We start from the raw sequence: 17920 nt of genomic DNA on the forward strand, positions 1-17920 counted from the left end.
GGAATGCAGAGGAGGCAGTGTGAAAGATAGAGAGAGAGCGAGATGGAGATGATGATGGAGGGTGGGAGAGGCTGTGGTGGTTTATATAACATCTCCAGCATGGTCTTTGGCATGCATCAGGGGGCTGAGCCATCAATCACTCCATCTGTGTAAAATCACGAGCTGACTCCAATATTGCTAAATATTTATACTGTCACATACACACAGGCGTGCAGATGAAAAGAGTCATTCATTAGGGCCTTCTCAGGCCTGTCAGCCTGGAGATGGAGATTAGAGAAGCAACCTCCCACCGTGCTCCTCAGCCCTATATATAGAGCCATCAGGACGATAAATATCTCCAGTATGCCTCTGTTAGGTAAATACCCAGTAAATATGGCAGGCAGGATCAGAGACTAAGCCAAACAGACCTATGTGTCTCTGAGTGTTGTATAGGAGTGTGAGTCACTCAACAGGGAACAAAAGGGACTTGTAATACCATATTCTGTATGGATATACTGTATGGATGTCCGGGCTTTGATTATTTGGCATCAGTGATGTTTTGGTAAAAAAGGTGGGTAAACTGTTATTTCAGCTGACGATCACACAACCAGTAATACAAAATTAAAATCAGTTCTGTTTTTAGCCTTACCGTGCTGTAAGAATGTGTTTCTTCTATAAATGGGGCCTAGTACTGTAACTCACCTTGGTTTGAGACTAAGAACTTTAATGTGCACTCTGAGGTTGATGTCATAGGGTCGTGTTATGCATAATGTGGGATCCAGTGTTTAGGGAGCTTGACCCATCTTGATTCCTATAGCTTGAGTTCTGCTCTCTCACTTTATGGAAGTGCAACACTAAATTACTGGAATAACCCTTTCATTTGTTATATTGCTATCAATGTGTTTTTGCTATCAATCTGTACTTTTTTTTACCTTTTTAATAGAGGAGCAAAGAACAAAGGAATCTGGACCATATGTATCTTCAATGTGCATAAATTACACACAATTATTTCCACTATCATTCATAGTGTTGCACTCGCTTGTACACACAATGTGATAAATAGTCTGAAGTAGTTTTTTTAAGAATGAGAAAAGAGAGCTTGATGGAGAAGTGCTGACTTTTTCAATGCCACCCACCGAGCCAATCTCTGCTGTCGGATTGTTGGTTTAAAAAAGTTGGAGAAATTGTGGGACACAGCCTCCCCAATTCTGACATCAGGAAGGTGAGGGAGATGGGGTTCTCAAAGCTATTTGATCATCCGACAGACACTTCGTGTGGAGCATACTGATGCCTTCATGTCCTCCAATCGCTTACTTACATTGTCTGACCAATGGTAAAAAACCCAGAGTAGAGAAGCAGCAAATCCTCAAAATGTGTCATCAGCTCCCACAGTCTACCTATGAGATTGAATCAAACAGCAGTGTGTTTGGATTGGCATTCATTTAATATCAACAGAAAGACACCCTTCTGTATATCAATACATTTTCTCATTATAAAAGTCAGTATAAGAGGATGAATGCTATTAGAGCTGAAATAATTAGTCAATTATTGTGTAGTTGATACATGTTTTTACATTTTACATTTCTTTGGGTTTTGGATTGTTGGTGGGACAAAACAACCTGAGGTTGTAGAGAAATGTACTGGGAATATTTCACTTTTTTCAGAAAGTTGATCAATGAATCAATAAAGTACTCAGCAAATACTAAATAATATCAAGTATTCTTGAACTTCAGCACTAGCTTTGGATAAAGAAAACATTCCCTCCATGACTGATGACTGTAGTCAGGTCTCTCTTTGGTTCCCAGTCTCGGCCTTTACTGACATCTTCCGTAGCAATCTGCTTCTGTCTCTTTGTCTATATTCTCCTTTTATTCTCTTTCTCCCCTAACCCAATCCGGCGTACTTTATTTCTCTATCCAGTTTTTTTTTTTTTTTTATTCTGAAGCAAGCCATTATGTTGTGATTGCTCATCCCATCCGCTATAACGGACCTCAGATCAGTGCGCGGGCCAGGCCTTGGAAACAAAAAGACATCAGCAGCATCATCTTCACACTGTAATTACAAGAATGGGGGGGGACATTTCATTTTGATTAGCAAAAAACCTTTTATTCTCAAACTCACATACATAATTAATCATTAAATCATGGGAGAGTGAATGAGAGGGACAGAGGGGGACACAGTGAAAGGACGATGGAGGGATGGATGGAGGGATGTAGCAATGGAGAGAAAGGGAAAAGGCATGTAATTATCTGCAGAAGTCCGACATCCCCAGTAAATCCACGGAGCCGTCTGACATGGCTAATTAAAGAAGCAATCAAAGGTCCACCTCCAGAGATTTTTGAGAGAAGGCGAGAGAGAGGAAGAAGGAAACAGGCTAGAGAGATAGAAAGAGGGCCTAGACTGAGAGAAGGGAAAGGCAGGATGGGGAATATGGGAAAGAAGAGTGTTGTGATCTTTGTTATTGTTTCATACGTCAACCGTTCCTCTTGGATTCCTGGATGAGGCTCTTACACGCCTTCTCTCTCTATTCTATGTCTGGTTTTCTGCTTGCATAAGGCCATCGCACTCTGATCATTTCTGACCTTCATCTGCAGAGTACAAATAGCTGTGATTTACACCATCAGGGAAATGACTGGCACTCCAACAAAAAGTAGTGCATTAGTCATATCTGGTTGGCAATTTTGAAAGTTGAAATGATTTCTAGGGTACATAATTAGTGATGTAACCTGCAGTCATCAGGTGTTTCAGGCCTTTCAGCATGAGGCACCCTCTCGCTGGCAGCCCCGCTGTGGTTGATCAGGCCTCACTTTGTGCAACTGTAGCAACCTCCCACGTGTTTGTTCTTTTTAAATCCATAGTCAGCCCAATAAATTCCCAGCAGCCTCTGTGTTGTGGTAGATGACGCTTGTCTTCCCTGTGATGCAAAGCAATACTTTCCTGCAGAGGCACTGCATCCTGTACTAACTGTACTGGCTAACCAAGCCTTCATACTTAGCCTTCTTAATTTGAAAGTCCCCTCCATCTGGTCCTCCCAGGAAGCGGTTAGCAGCACTGTTAGCTGATTTATCACTCGCTGAGAATAATTTTTACATTCATTGATTGCATTACATTTCAGAATCTAACTGAATCTTGTCTATATTTGTAAAAGTGGGTTTCTGTGTGTCCCTTTCTTCTCTTGTGAAAAATCAGTGTTGCTGCAGTATCTTGTAAGTTTCTTGTAATTTCTCTTTGTTATAAAATTAAAATAGCATGTCATTTTTTTTTAAAGCAGTGTTGATACATCTAATTTAGTTCTTTCGTCGAAGAATGAAAAGGTGTAGATGGGGGGGCAGGTTGGCTCAGTGGGTAGAGCAGGCGCACATATACAGAGAGGGTTATGCCTCGACGCAGGGTCCAGAGTCCGACCTGTGACCATTTCCTGCATGTCTCCCCCCCCCTCCTTTTTCTCACCTTGCTGTCCTATCAATTAAAGGCAGAAAAACCCAAAAGAATAATCTTTAAAATAAAAAAAAAGTAGTAGTAAAAGTGTAGTTGGGATGGTTTCCCCGATGATTGTTTTTTTATTTGCTTCCCCATTTCACCTCTCTCTCTCTCTCTCTCTCTCTCTCTCTCTCTCTCTCTCTCTCTTGGGGCACAGACCTGGGGGACACGAGGTAGATAGAGTTAGTGTGGACCAGATTATACTCTGGGTCATCCTCTGTCAGCAGAAAAAGAGCTGAGAGCAGGACGCTGACCTGTGTTCCCTCTGACCACTGTGTGTGTGTGTGTGCGTGCGTGCGTGCGTGCGTGCGTGCGTGCGTGCGTGCGTGCGTGCGTGCGTCTCACCTTTTGAGCCCTTCTCAGCTCAATCTATGGAGTACTACAATATATCTCATTGTCCAGGGTTTTGTCACTCTTGATGACTATCACTCGCTTATATAGTTTCCTTTTTTTATGTGTTTTGTGTTCATGTTCAGTATTAAACATGCATGCCAGTATTTAAGATAAATCGAATCATTTTTTTAAATCCACATTTTGATATTTTTTACATGATATACAGTGTACGTATATCTATTTCGTGCAAGAATGATTTTGCCATAAATGGCGTACCTTAGTTTATCAGTGTATCCACAACCAGTCTTGTTTACTTCTAGTCAGGTAGCGATTTCCTGTTTGTGGGAGAGAATTACACAGTGTTTTAGTTACACAACTTACACTGTCTTTTAGCTGTTTGGAAGTGTTTTCCTTTTGCAGTTACTGTCAGTTTAAACATACTGTACTCTTAAGCTCTTCTATCATCTATCATCAGGCTGTGTATTTGTTGCATGTAGGTGAAACAAGTTAGCTCATATGAGGAATGACCGGACATTTATTATGTATGTTAGGTCAGTTATTTGTTTTCCTTCAAACCCTGCTTAAACTTTTTTTTTCTTCGCAACCTGGTGCAGCAGGAAAGTCTTAAAATCTTGGCTTTCACTCACATTTATGCGTCACTCTGGATATTACAAACAACATAATTTATCCTCATAGCTTCTACTACTTATTATACACAGTGAAGTGACAGTGAAGAGGAAAACATGTAGGACAAAATTAACATTGTGGGGTGTTTCAGAGACTTACTTTTCTGCCAGACCCAAACTCTTCTATTTAGGACTCAAAAAAAGGGAAAGAGACTATTAACTCTAGAAAAACACTCCTCTTTTCAAAGGAACCAGGAAACACTATAGGAAAAAAAACAGTTAAAAGAAAAAAAAGCATGACTTCCTGTGTTTCAGAGGATTTGTGTTTTCTTTTAAGAGTCTTCATGGATGTGTTAAATAGACTAAACATTGCTGTTACATCAACTGACAACAAAGAGTAATAACACAGACATTCATTTATGTGAGCAGATTATGTATAATCACTCATACTTTAACTTCAAGCTGAAGCCACTGATGTATTAATATTGGCCTTCAGAGCCACCGTATCGGTGTATCAGCCCAGAAGGCCCTCTGTCAGTCTGTGCCCTCATTCTCTTCTGTTTATTTGTCCTTGGGGTGTGTTCAGTGCGTCTCCATCTCTCTCTCTGCCCAGTCCACCCGGTGTCAATCTGGCTGCTGTATAATTGGTTGTTTTTTGGTCGGCCAGCCTGTCGTCCCTGGCGTTGATTCATAGCGTTTGTAAAGGTGACAGTAGCGGCTGTCCCTACCAGACAAAGTAGAGCCATCACTAGCCAGACCTCAGCTGACCTGCTAGTTTGTGCGCACGCACACACACACACACACAGACACACACACACGCATATGAAACACATGCAGCTTCGCCTGAGGCCTCACAGGGGAGGAGAGGCAGGTAAGGTCATCATGTACACAGCTCGACCAAAGAAGATCCTAAAATACACACACACACACACACACACACACACACACACACACAGAGAGGTGAATAAACACATACACATATGGATGATTGTCTTTTTGGAGTATGCAAAGAAATTCAACATAGGTAATTGTATAAAACTAAATAATTTATACACTTACATACACATGCACTTATAACGTATGCACATACAACTTTATACTTAGCCATACTGTATATTACCATACATATTCTGCAGTAATGTTATGCAATTCATATACACACAGTATGAATAATAAAATAAATGCGTTAGAAATAAACATAAATAATACAATACAAATAAACACAAGAACAACAGAAAAAGCATGCACAAATAAATATAAAATAACAGAAGTGTCTTTACTGTATATAGCACCTTTCTAAAATAGTAAATGATGCCTAAAATCATTGGAGAAAAAAACAGTAGAAAAAGCAAATCGATCAAAATACTGTTTAATAAAGAACGTGATGAAATACACGCACACACACGTAAATTTATATACATTTAAAAACACACACAGACAAGTACAAATACCTAGAAACACACACAGACACACACTCTCGTATGCAGGCCTTCCCCAGTGACCTGGATACACCCACAACTGACACTTTATCTACTTAGCTGTGTCACCTTCAAAAGCCTGCACTAGTGTGACACAAACACACACATACACACACACACCATCTCATCTGTAAAAATCCCCCCCACAAATAACAGCTATTTGTGTGTCAGTTTTAAGGGTCTCCATCACGCTCCTTTTAAAGCACCGGCTTCATATCTATAATTGAAGGTAATCGGCTGGTAAAAGGATTGTAAAGGGGTTTGTGCTGTAGTTAAGAATTGATCATAAGCTCTGGCTTTTTCATGGTCCTGCCATTGACCTTGTAATTGATTTGGTGAGCATGTTTTATTTTCTCCGCTCTTGTGTTATGGTTTGATATAGTATATTAGACTTTGGCTTACTGTAAGGTCTCTTCAGGATGATCGCTTTGTCTTTCACGTGTATTGTTGTGTACCTCTATCCTTGTGAGAACCAATTAGGATGTAGGGTGTGGCACATGTGGGTTGAGATGAGGGTTGAATTTTGGTTGCGGGGATTACAACCAATGCCACGTCCTCACAAGTATAGCAAGAATAGCATGTAGGCGTGTGTGTGCCGCTCGCCTGATTACACGTGCATGTGCAAGTGAGCTTACATTTGCAGCGAGCTGACCTATGTTACAGCGAGTGTAATTGATTGTGTGTGTGCTGGTGTCTCAGTGTTAAGGTTAATTTCTCTAACTGCTGGTAAGTGCTGTCTGACCGCTCCCCTGGCGGCCTCTCCGAGCTGAAGTAATGCCACTTAGAGGCCCCGGGCCCCCACCGCTGGCCAGCCCATTGATCCGCTGATCAATAATTGCATCTGTACACCGTACACTGAGCAGGGAGGCTCCCTCACTGACCTGACGCTCACACACCGACTGGTGTAAGCCACGCAGTCACGCCACACACATGGTTACGTAAGGGTCCTTAAAGATGTTCCAGAGGAGTCTCCAACTAAATCAGGTTTAGTTTAATTTCAGTATCATTTCATTCATTATGAGTTATCCCATTTGGAGAACAGATTCACTCTCATCACATTATATCTCTATACATTGCAGACAGCTGTGTTCTCCCTGGATTTCTTCTCTGATAAAGATCCAATACAACACAATCAAGCAAGAGTATCAAAACGAATCCGTGCATGGTACTTTTAACAATTTCAACTCTTCTACTATTGTTTTTCAGCAATGCTCGCCAATAATAATAATAATCAGGTCTATTTCTGTGGAACTCACTTTTGGACCTGTTGGACTGTTTCTATGCCATAATTCTTAGCAACCAGGTCTGATCTTGAAAATCACCGCACTTCCCAATGGTGCAAAGAAAAGCTATGCTTAGCCTTTGACATTAGATTTATCGCGAAATGTAGAATGCAACTACTAAGATTTTACTCTTTATTCTCGGTCATTTGTCCTCCTGTTTATAGACGCATATGTCTCTGTCCCTTCCACTCATCTCACTCTCCTTTTTTTCCCTCTGTCTCTGGCGTGTTCCATATTGCTGTTTTCCCCACAAGTTCTCACATAAACCATCTAAAGAAATGGTATGCACTTACCTCGGCAGGGCGTTCAAATCTGATGTGCATAAAATTCATAAATAAATAAAATTCCCCACACATATACCATGAGCTTCGTACAAGTTTATTATTAGTCACTGATTCAGATTTACTCGAAGACCTTTCTTGAAACATTCCTGTCATCTGGAAATCAAAATGACATCACTGCATCCTTCTCTTCCTTCTGTTGTTTTATTCCTCTCAGGGAGCCTCCATCTTGTTGCAGATCACAGCCAATAAAGCAGCCTGCCTCTCTCTCTCTCTCTCTCTCTCTCTCTCTCTCTCTCTCTCATCCTCTCTCCTACTTCCTGTTAAAGGAATCAGTCAGTCAGAACACTCAAAACACATATTAAACAGGCATCAGCCTCTCGCCGGGGCCAAATCACGCTGTTCAAATGTTGTTCTTCCACCGGGAGCGCAGGACAACTGAAGAGATGGGATCTGCAACATTAACTTGATTCACTGCTGCGGCGACTGAGTGACACTCCATAAACCTCAGCGGGCCGCCGCTGGGTCCCGCCGACAGCACCCCATGGCTAATGTGACACACAGTAGCAACGCGTAGCCTTACCACCCCTACAGCACTACACACACTCTTGCACACACACACACATATATATTTAAGCAAGCAGACGCAAGGGCTGACATATACATACAAATACATATAGTAGCACATACTGTATGTGTGTGTGCATATATATATATATATATATATATATATATATATATATATATATATATATAAACAGGTTTTATGGTAATGCAGCAGAATCTGCACAACCATTGAGTTATTGTCCTCTCCAGCCGACCTCTGCTCGCAGCGTTTTGAGATAGGAAGTTAGCATAGGCCCTGTAGCTCTATGTAAATAGGTAACCTCTGCTGCTCAAAATGCCAACTTTCTCTGGCTGTCCTCGACAGTGCTGACTCGCTCCACACACTAACTACTGTCACTTGAGATACACATAGTAGAGTCCGAATTGATATTTACCACACAGACTTGTGACAGTGAGTTTTTTGTTACTTTGCCTTTTTTAACAAATGCACTTTGTTATCTTAAACTACATGTACAAGCTGAGAGAGATATGCAGTAGATGTGTAGAGACAGATAGAGACTCATGACGTGAGAGAAGAGGCATGCTAAGAGTTAGAGACGGGCAGTAAGACAAATACAGTAGGCCGACCCAGAGCAATATGTCTAATATATCACTCTGGGCCGACCTAAAGTCTTCCTCCATTGTTCAGAATTTAGTATTTGAGCTATACTAGCAAAATGTAGCCCATCAGTCTAAACAAGGCTCCAGAGTACCAACAAACCTCTCTCTTAACAAGGCCCTGGTCTGATTGCCCCGTTTTCTTTTAGACTAAAAGGAAAAAATCTTCTGAATGGAAGTAAGTGAGTGAGTGAAAACAGCTTTATCTTTAGAAAGCCACCCTGTCCATATACACTTAAAAGACTACACTCTCTCTTGATTCTTTCAATATCAGTTATTATTCTGTGACATCTGGCAACGACTGGTTTGTAAATTCTCTATCATTTGTTAGGCCCATTATGATTCAACAGCAAGAAACCCTGGCTAACTCTTCTACTTTTTTGCAGTCTTTGTGAAAAGTGATCTTGTCTTTTGTCCAGTGTTTATTTCTTTTTTTAGCTACTCCCTAAAATAAACGTTGCGGTTGTAGACAGGTGAGGGTGTATGTGTGCACGTCATTAAGATAACAAGTTCTCATCTTCTCACTTTTAATATTATTTGTTTTGGGCATTTTCTGCCTTTATTTTGACAGGACAGCTGAAGACATGAAAGGCGAGAGAGAGGGGGGAATGACATGCAGCAAAGGGCCGCAGGTCGGAGTCAAACCCCGGGCCCGCTGCGTTGAGGAGTAAACCTCTATATGGGCGCCCGCTCTACCAACTGAACTATCTGGGCGCTCATCTTCTCACTTTTAGGATAATGCCAGTTTTTCATGATTTATGATACTGTATGCTAAAGTGTGAACATTTGCACAGGACAGATTGGCATAGGAAAAGTTCAGTCAGTATTTGTGAACATCAGCTAGACTCTCTCTCAAAGACAGAAACCAGAGAAACTTGTAATGTCATTTACATGCTTTAATGTTCACAAAACACAAGTTATCCCTCATACTGTCTGTTTGAATAGACCTGTATTCACCGTCTGCTCTAAAATTGAGTTCTGTAACTCTCTGATGCACAAATTCAAACTTTGCTTGCACCCATTAAGAACAATGGACGTGTTCCTTGACACTTGCATCTGCAATTTCTGTCTGTCCAGGTCTTAATTGTTCACTCTGATGTTGGACACACTCTAACACACAAAGTGCTGTTTCCTCCAGCGCTCCATGTACAAGCTTGTCCATTTTGAGAGTGTATCTGCACTGGACTAGTAAAATTTCTTGGACAAGTGGTCACTGCCTACTTAGTCTATATCGACGGCGTTTCATTTACGGGATTGTTGAAATCTTAACACATCTCTGTGCCTGTTTACACTGGAGGAGGACAGGGCACAGTTGGGTCAGAGACTGTTTGCCGCTCAACTCTGAGTTTTTGATCACATTGTCAACCTTGTGAGAGCAGGACATTAAATGTCAGGGGGAGATAGGAATATCAATGATTGATGAGCTTGTTTCTGTATGTACTGCAAGAACTGTGATCTCATCGCTACCCTGGGGGGTAGACCTTGTGCCTTCAAAATGTCAACTTCTCAGGAAATGAGCTAACAGCAACAAAAGTTATTTTATTTCCCCAAAAAGTTGATGTTTGGAAGAGAAGTTTTGATATTTTAAGGAGCTTCCTGAGCCTAAAGTGTTGTAGAATCTGCAAACTTACAAGTGCAAACATGCAGGTCAAACTAAAACATTGCAAATTAGGGTCAATGTAGTCTTCCCGTGATAATAATGTGTGTGAGCTTCCAGTATTTGTACAATAAGTTCATTTGTGCTCAGAAGCCGAGGCGTGAACAGAGTCCCCTCTTCACTGTCTCAAATTCCCATTTTTTGCATAGATTAGCCTACAAGTGTCTGAGCCAGGCACTGTTTAAACAATGGCATTTCTAACACTGTTCCTATCACCTTGGAAACGCCATGGCAACCTGTGATCTGAGAGGGCACAGTGTGGCTCAATTAGCACCAGCCGCATCTCACGTCAAGTCTTCCGCCAGCCTAATATCTCCATATTCTGTCTCCTTTCATGCATTAAGTGACACAAATATGTGAAGTGTTACATCACCTTTTATATCAACTTCCGCATAGATTTTTCCCTTTTTCTCACAGTGGTGGATGCATAGACAAAAGTAAGTTCCAACAGTTGTGGTTACCAAGAACATTAAGAGAGAGGATAAATATGAATGTGTGGTGCAGTAATTGCCATGCCTATTTTTAGTCTTTTGCACATGATCTTGACCATATTGGCGCTAAATTACTTTCCTTTTTTCCTTTTACAATTTTTTGTCTTAGCTCCTATTGTTATAGCATATGCCATGATCAAAGGGAAATGTAAAGTGCTTTAAGACCTTTCTACTCAGTTTTGGATTCATTTTAGCATTCTAGGAATTGAATAAAAGTGTCAGTTAAAAATAAAAAGAAGAAATGTAATGTGAAATGTGTCTCTGTGTTCCCCAGGTATCGTGTCCAAGTCCTTCGAGTGTCGTCTGAAGGGTCAGGGGGCTACGTTTGTGGAAACAGAAGCCATGGACTCCCCTGTGCACAATAATGGCTCATTGGAGGCATCCGGCCACAATGATTCTATCCAGCAGGTCATCATTATCCAGGGCTACGGCGACGGGGAGGTGACCATCGACCAGGCCCTGGAAGAGTCGGCTGCTGCCACTCTGCAGACGCTGGCCATGGCCGGCCAGGTGGCAGAGGTGCTCCACATCACAGAGGATGGACAAGTCATAGCCTCGGGCAGGGAAGTGGCATCCGCAGGGGCCCACCTGGCCGAAGGCAGCACCCAGTACGTGGTGCTGGAGTCGGGCGAGGCCAGGAAAGAGCTGCTACCCCTCACTAGAGGAGGGGTAGCAGTGGCAGCCGCAGGACAAAGTCACATGGTTTCGGAGTCGTCCACAGCTCTGGATGCTCTGCTCAGCGCCGTCAGCGAAATGGGCCATCAGGAGGAAATGCAAGGGCAGGCTGCCATCGCCCAAGAGGTCGTGAAACCTGAGATAGCCGAGGCTGTGCAGAGCGTAGCGCAGCCGGACGTCAAACAGGAACAGGAAGAGATGCAGGTCATCCAGGAGACCAGCCGCCAGGAGATGCAGGAGGTGCTGCAGCTCGCCGCGTCCCAGATGATGAAGGAAGGTCTAACCCAGGTTATTGTCAACGACGAGGGAACGCACTACATTGTGACAGAGCTGGACAACTGCACCTTACAGGTGGAGGGAAGCGTGTATGGAGAGGCCGGGGCAGGGGGCGGGGAGGGGCAGCAGGCAGAGCATCAGGCTGGAGAAGAGATGGTGGTCTATCTGGATGGAACCCCTCATAATATAGTTCTGGAAGGGTAGAGGATAGAGAAATGAACTGAGAAGAGGTACAGTTGTCGTTTCATCAATTTTTTACTTGTTTAATTCTGTTAAGGCCTACTTTCTTTTTTTAATTTAATTTTTTTTTTTTTTTTTTACATCACTTCTGTTTTCTATCTTCTCTTGGGCTACGCTAAACTCAGGTTACACATCATTTATTCAGAGGGACAGTGGAGGAAACAGGTTTGGTGCTAAGTGAGTTAACTTGCAATCCTCACAACCACCAGGACTACATTAACCACTTGATTAATGCCATGCAGCTTAAGGAAAGGAAAATATTTCCTCTTGGAATAGGTTTTTGAAAATGCATCTAATATTCTGAGAGTCATTCAAAGGAAAATGTGTATTCTGCTCTTTGTTTTCTTTACAATACCTTTGTTTAATATGACCTTAGGTTTTGTTTGCGATGTTAGAATTTTGACCATGACACAATGATTTATTAATTCTCTTTTTTTTTTCTTAGTCTTCTTTCCATCCTTTGTAGGGATTAGTATATTACTAGTTGATGGATTTAAAACAAACAAACAGATCTTACAGATGATTTACCTGTAATAAAATAGAGTTGATAATTACATATTTCAGTTTTTTGACAACCCTAGCTCTAAAAACCATGAATGCCATTTCATTTCAGACAATAAAGATTGAGTCTAATTTTTAACAACCACATTCTTTTCTCAGGAGTATTTGCTGTCAATTGTCACATCAACCTCCCATTTCAGCGCCATCATATAAGCAACATGCACATACATGCATCAGCTGCCGGCTCCCATCATGCCTGCTGATCACTAACACTGTCATTATCATCACCATTATCATTATCGTCGTCATGATCACCATCATCCTAATCGTCATCCTCTCTTCTCTCCCCCCATCAGGTCCATTCTGTTCATTGCATACAACACACTCATCCTCTTCCCCCCCCCCCCCCTTTAGCAGTATTCAGCACTGGAGGGAGAATCAATATTCATTTAGGCCCCTACACAGGCCGCGTTTCTGATGGAGTGAGTGGGAGAGCAGTATGACGGCTGCAAACACAATGGCCAACCGCTGAAAGTAGAGAGACAAAGCACTCATACACACAGAGGGCATCAAAAGATCATCCCTTTAACACACGCGCACACACACACCGTACACACAGAGCCTGAAGGTGGGCTGAGAGAGAAAGTGTCGGAGGAGTGGGCAGGAAAAATGAGAGGATTACAGATGGATGTTGAGAGAGGTGAGGCCAGAGAGAAGTGAAAGAGTGGTGAAATCCACAACCACACAGAGAGAAGGGAGCCTGTAATTTCACATAGCATCTGTGTGCCTTTCAGCCTGTCTTCGGCTCCTGCTCTCAGCGCCATGTTGCATTTGTAAACTCCCGGTCTTTTTATGCTCTTTTTTTTTTTTCATTCAGCAAAGATAGGCACATTTAACAGAGGTCACGTTCGCTGTGTGAGCATCCATAAGTGCCTTTGAGCGGGAACCAACGTTTTTTCACACCCACTGTGTGGTAAAAGATGCAACGATAACATTTAAATGCCTCACATTTTTAGAATGTACCACCATTGTCTGTTTTGAATTAAATAACCATGTTATTTGGTGTGTGTGTGTGTGTGTGCGTGTGCGTGTGCGTGCGCTCGTGTTTTTGTTCTCAATAGGAATGTCCGCCTGCGATCACTCATTATTCTACATGTCTGGCTGAGTGATTGTGTACTGTTGTGTGCATCTCCACCCTCCTCGTGTATGTCCCTAATCAGGGCTGGATGGCTCATTATTAACTGCAGCAGGCCACTCGTGTGACATGGAAGAGAGAGAAATTAGCAGCTGTCACCCAGTGATGAGTTCATTTCCTGACAGGCCTCTGCTCCGAAGAGTCCTGCTGCAGACGACCAGACGGCTGATGGAAACCTGCTGCTGATGCTTAATTGGAGAGCCGGAAAAGGGCAGGGGGGAGAAGGGGTGGGCTTGGATGGAGAGAGATGAGGGTAAAGAAGTGCGAACAAGGGTGGAAGTAACGCATTGAAGTATTAGGTAACAGTTAGAATGTAACTATTGGAAGAAGAAAAAATCCACAGCAGTAATTTGACTTCTTTATCACCAGTAGGCTATTTTGTTGATATTATCATGTGTATTCTGGTACTTCAATTGCAGATTTGTTCTACAGACGTTCTACTATCATTCTATTTGTATGGGTTAATGCCTCTGCAGTGGTGGAATGTAACTAGGTAGCCTACATTTACTCAAGTACTGTACTTAAGTATTTGCATTTTATATTACTTTATACTTCTACCACTACATTTGTCTTGACAGCTTGGGGACGATTTACTGCACAATGAATACTTTTACTTTTCATACTTTCAAGTATATGTAGCTGATAATATATACATATTACATACTTTTACTTAAGTGAGGTTTTAAAAACAGGACTTTTACTTGTAGTGGAGTATTTTCACAGTGTGGTATTAGTACTTTTACTTAAGTAATGGACCTGAGTATACAGGACACTGTGCTTCTGTACTTTTACTTTGAAGGCAGGATATTCACTGGTAATGTGTTGTTATTGCATTGTGGCATTGCTACTTTAAGGATAGGCTTTACGGATAGGTGGGAGTGGAGCAGTATGTTGGATGACACACACACACACACTTAAATGCACACTCTCGTACATAGAAACAGTAACGTGCACCCTTTCCCGGGGCAACTCTCATTACTCTCCTGGGGACAACTGAGAGAGACAGGAGTGGGGATGTGGGTCTCTCTCTCTCTCTCTCTCTCTCTCTCTGTTTTCCTGAGTATGATAAATATAGCAATTCTATTTAGTCGCCATCTATAGAAAACATATCAGCCTGGGGATCATTTTCTTAATGTCTCCGCTATTAGTTTTGGCTTCCCTTTGGCAGTATTAGCATGCCGGCTGATATGCTCTGCTTGTGTGTGTGCGTGTGTGCGTGCGTGTGTGAGCGCGCACGCACACATTGGTCCTCAGGCTCCAGGTACAATTCTATTAAACCTGACTTGTTTGTTTATTTCCTGTCTGTCTCCCTCTACATTGCTAGAGCCTTGGATCCTATGGTGTGTACATACATCCATGCCAACATCGATAGGCCACGTATAGTTGCATGTACAGTCTGCATCCAGTGTTTGTTTTTGTCATTTTTGTTGCTGGAAATCAATAGTTGTTTGAGGCAGAGGTGGAGTGCTGGGGAAGCCACGGTTCAGTTACGGTTCATCTCTTCCATGGGAGTTATTATGGGAAAAGGGGGAGGAGGGAAGGAGGGGTGGGGAGCCCTGCATGGCTCTTCTCCCTTTCTCTTACTTTTCCAATGTGGCTCTGCATTTGTGTCTTTGATCATGTTAATCCTTGCCTAGCGCCCCCCCCCCCCTCCCCGCTCTCCCTGCCATAGACTCACTGCCACACACACCTCAGCGCCTGACAGAAATTGACAGCCCACTCCATCCCACACATTACTACCCCCCCCCCCCCCCCCCAGCATTCTTCATTCATAGCAGCTTACCCCCACCCCAAAAAAGAACAAAATAAAACACCAGGCAGGCAGTCCGGCAGTCCCATTGACCGTCTACAGCACTTCATTAAGGAGAAGCAGTGATTGAAAAGGGATCTGATTAGCTCTCTATGATGAGATAGCAATGTTTCAACCTTGAACCAGAAACAACTGTAAGTGCTTTTTAATTAGGCACACAACACTGAGGAAAGGCACTTCAAAACATAAAAAGGAGGGAGTGAAAGACAGACAGCAGAAGGGAAAGTAAATGATGAGGCAAAGAGTGGATCAGTGGGAGGCCTATTCCCTCTGCCCTTACAAGAGCATCACTTTTTCAACACCATGCACATCATGGAAGACAAACTTGAAATTTAATTGAGCTGAAATGCCCTCAAAACAGTTCCAGTTTAGTTTCTTCTCCATTTAGGTGTACAATATTTAAAATGATATGGACCTCTTGAGGGTAAGAAAGTGTTGTGCCTTGAATCTACTCTCTTGAATTAAACAATTTGAAATCTTCAATTTTATATCAGTGGCCCTCACAAAGTCTGATTCACGTATATAGACTCTGAGAAATCGGCACGCTAGCCTGCGCCAACATTCCACTCTGTTTAAATAGCAGATCTTCACTGTCAGCTTGCGATAACACCTTTCTACATAGCTGCTGCAGCCATCTGTTTCATGTCAGTCCTGTCATATAGGGGTTAAATCTGTTGGTATATTCATTTTATCAAAACAAACAGCATGACAGATGAAGAAAAAAAAATTGTATGATAGGTTTTCTTGATTCAGAAGATAAGATAAGGTGAAACTTTAATGTTTTACTTGGCACAAAGTTGGGTCACTCCAAGAGTAAATACTTACAGAATACAGCAACGAGAAACTACCAACTTGTGCCAACACTGAAAATACTAATGCACCAAAATGAAGACATCAGTAGTTAAATAAAATGGTAATCTCTGTTTCTTTATTATATCCAATTAAAGAACCAGTGTGTACGATTTGTAGCGTCTAGCAATGGGGTTGCAGATTGCAACCAAGTGAAAAACCCTTCCCTTTCCAAGCGTGTAGAGAACCTAGTGTGGCCTTTAGCCAGGTAAAAAGGCCCTCTGTAGAGCCATTTTTGGTTTGTCTGTTCTGGGCTACTGTAAAAACACGGCGGTGCAACAAAGCGATCTCCGTGGAAGAGGACCTACTCCGTATGTAGATATAAAGGGCTCATTACAAGCTGACGAAAACACAACGATTTTTAGTTTTGGGTGGTTATACACCAACGAAAACATAATTATGAATGTTCTATTTCTGCCCAAAAAAACAACTCCTAAATGCTACACACTGCTCCTTTAAATCAATTGCCATGGATATTTACCGCAACATAATTGTCAAAGGTTTGTCACCTAAAGTTAATTGTTATGATTGTAAGATTATAGTGAATGTTATATGAGTGCAGGGTCATACATATAGTACTAATGCACAAATCAATATACTGCAAGAATAAATTACTTGGATTCTTTTAGGTTCTGTTAAAGAAAAGAAAATAATAAGAGTCGTCAGCCATGCTAGCAGCTCCATGAGGCTTAGGCACAGCAGTGTTTTCAGCTAAATCATCATCATGCTAACATGCTCACAAAGACAATGCTAACATGTTCATGTATAGCAGATTTAATGTTTATCATGTTAACAATCTTAGTTTAGCATGTTAGCATGCTAACATTTGCTGAATAGTCTACATCTGATGTGGGTGGGAATCAAAAGTTAAGCAATTCTTTGGTTATAAACCAAAGTATTGGGCAAATTGACATTCTGACCATATGATGGCATCAGGTCAGAATTGAGAGATTACCAAAGTTATTGCAATCTATCTTAAGGGGGATGGGAATGGTTTTACCAATTTCCATGGTAATCCATCCAATAGTTATTGAGACATTTCACTTAAAACCACAAATGTCAACCTTGTGGCACTCGAGAAAAAATGCAGAAGATCACCCAAGTTGTTAGCATTCATCCTCTGGGAAGCATGACAGTCTGTATACAATTTCAAAGTAATACCTCAATGGTTGTAGAGATATTTGTTGGACCGATCGACCGATATTGGAGCCGTTTTGCTATCATAGCTAAAAACAATAGAAACTAGAAGGCCACTCGGAGAGCGTAGACCTCCGCCAAGACCATTCCCTATCTCGCAATGTTAATGAAAATGAAAAATAATTTGTGTATCTGCCCCGTGACTCGGATCTGCTCCAACATTTAATGACTTCTTCCTTGGCCCATGATACACCCTTCCACAAAGTTTCATGAAAATTGGGCCAGTAATTTTACCGTAATCCTGCTGACAGACAAACAAACCAACAAACCGAACTGAAAACATAACCTCCTTGTCAGAGGTGACCAGAGAGGAAAATATTGTTTTCTATTAACTAAAAAACAGTA

The 17920-nt window shown here is 41.9% G+C and overlaps 1 protein-coding gene across 1 annotated transcript in view; it reads left to right on the forward strand.

The window, feature by feature from the left end:
• Positions 1–12671, forward strand: part of znf407 (zinc finger protein 407) — a 153755-nt gene extending 141084 nt beyond the window's left edge. The window contains 1 exon segment of the mRNA XM_078253539.1: positions 11107–12671. Within this exon segment, the coding sequence (XP_078109665.1) occupies positions 11107–11987 (881 nt within the window). The 3' untranslated portion in view covers positions 11988–12671.
• Positions 12672–17920: the final 5249 nt, after the last annotated feature.

This window comes from Sander vitreus, chromosome 6, assembly GCF_031162955.1.
Source record: "Sander vitreus isolate 19-12246 chromosome 6, sanVit1, whole genome shotgun sequence".
Lineage (NCBI taxonomy): Eukaryota > Metazoa > Chordata > Actinopteri > Perciformes > Percidae > Sander > Sander vitreus.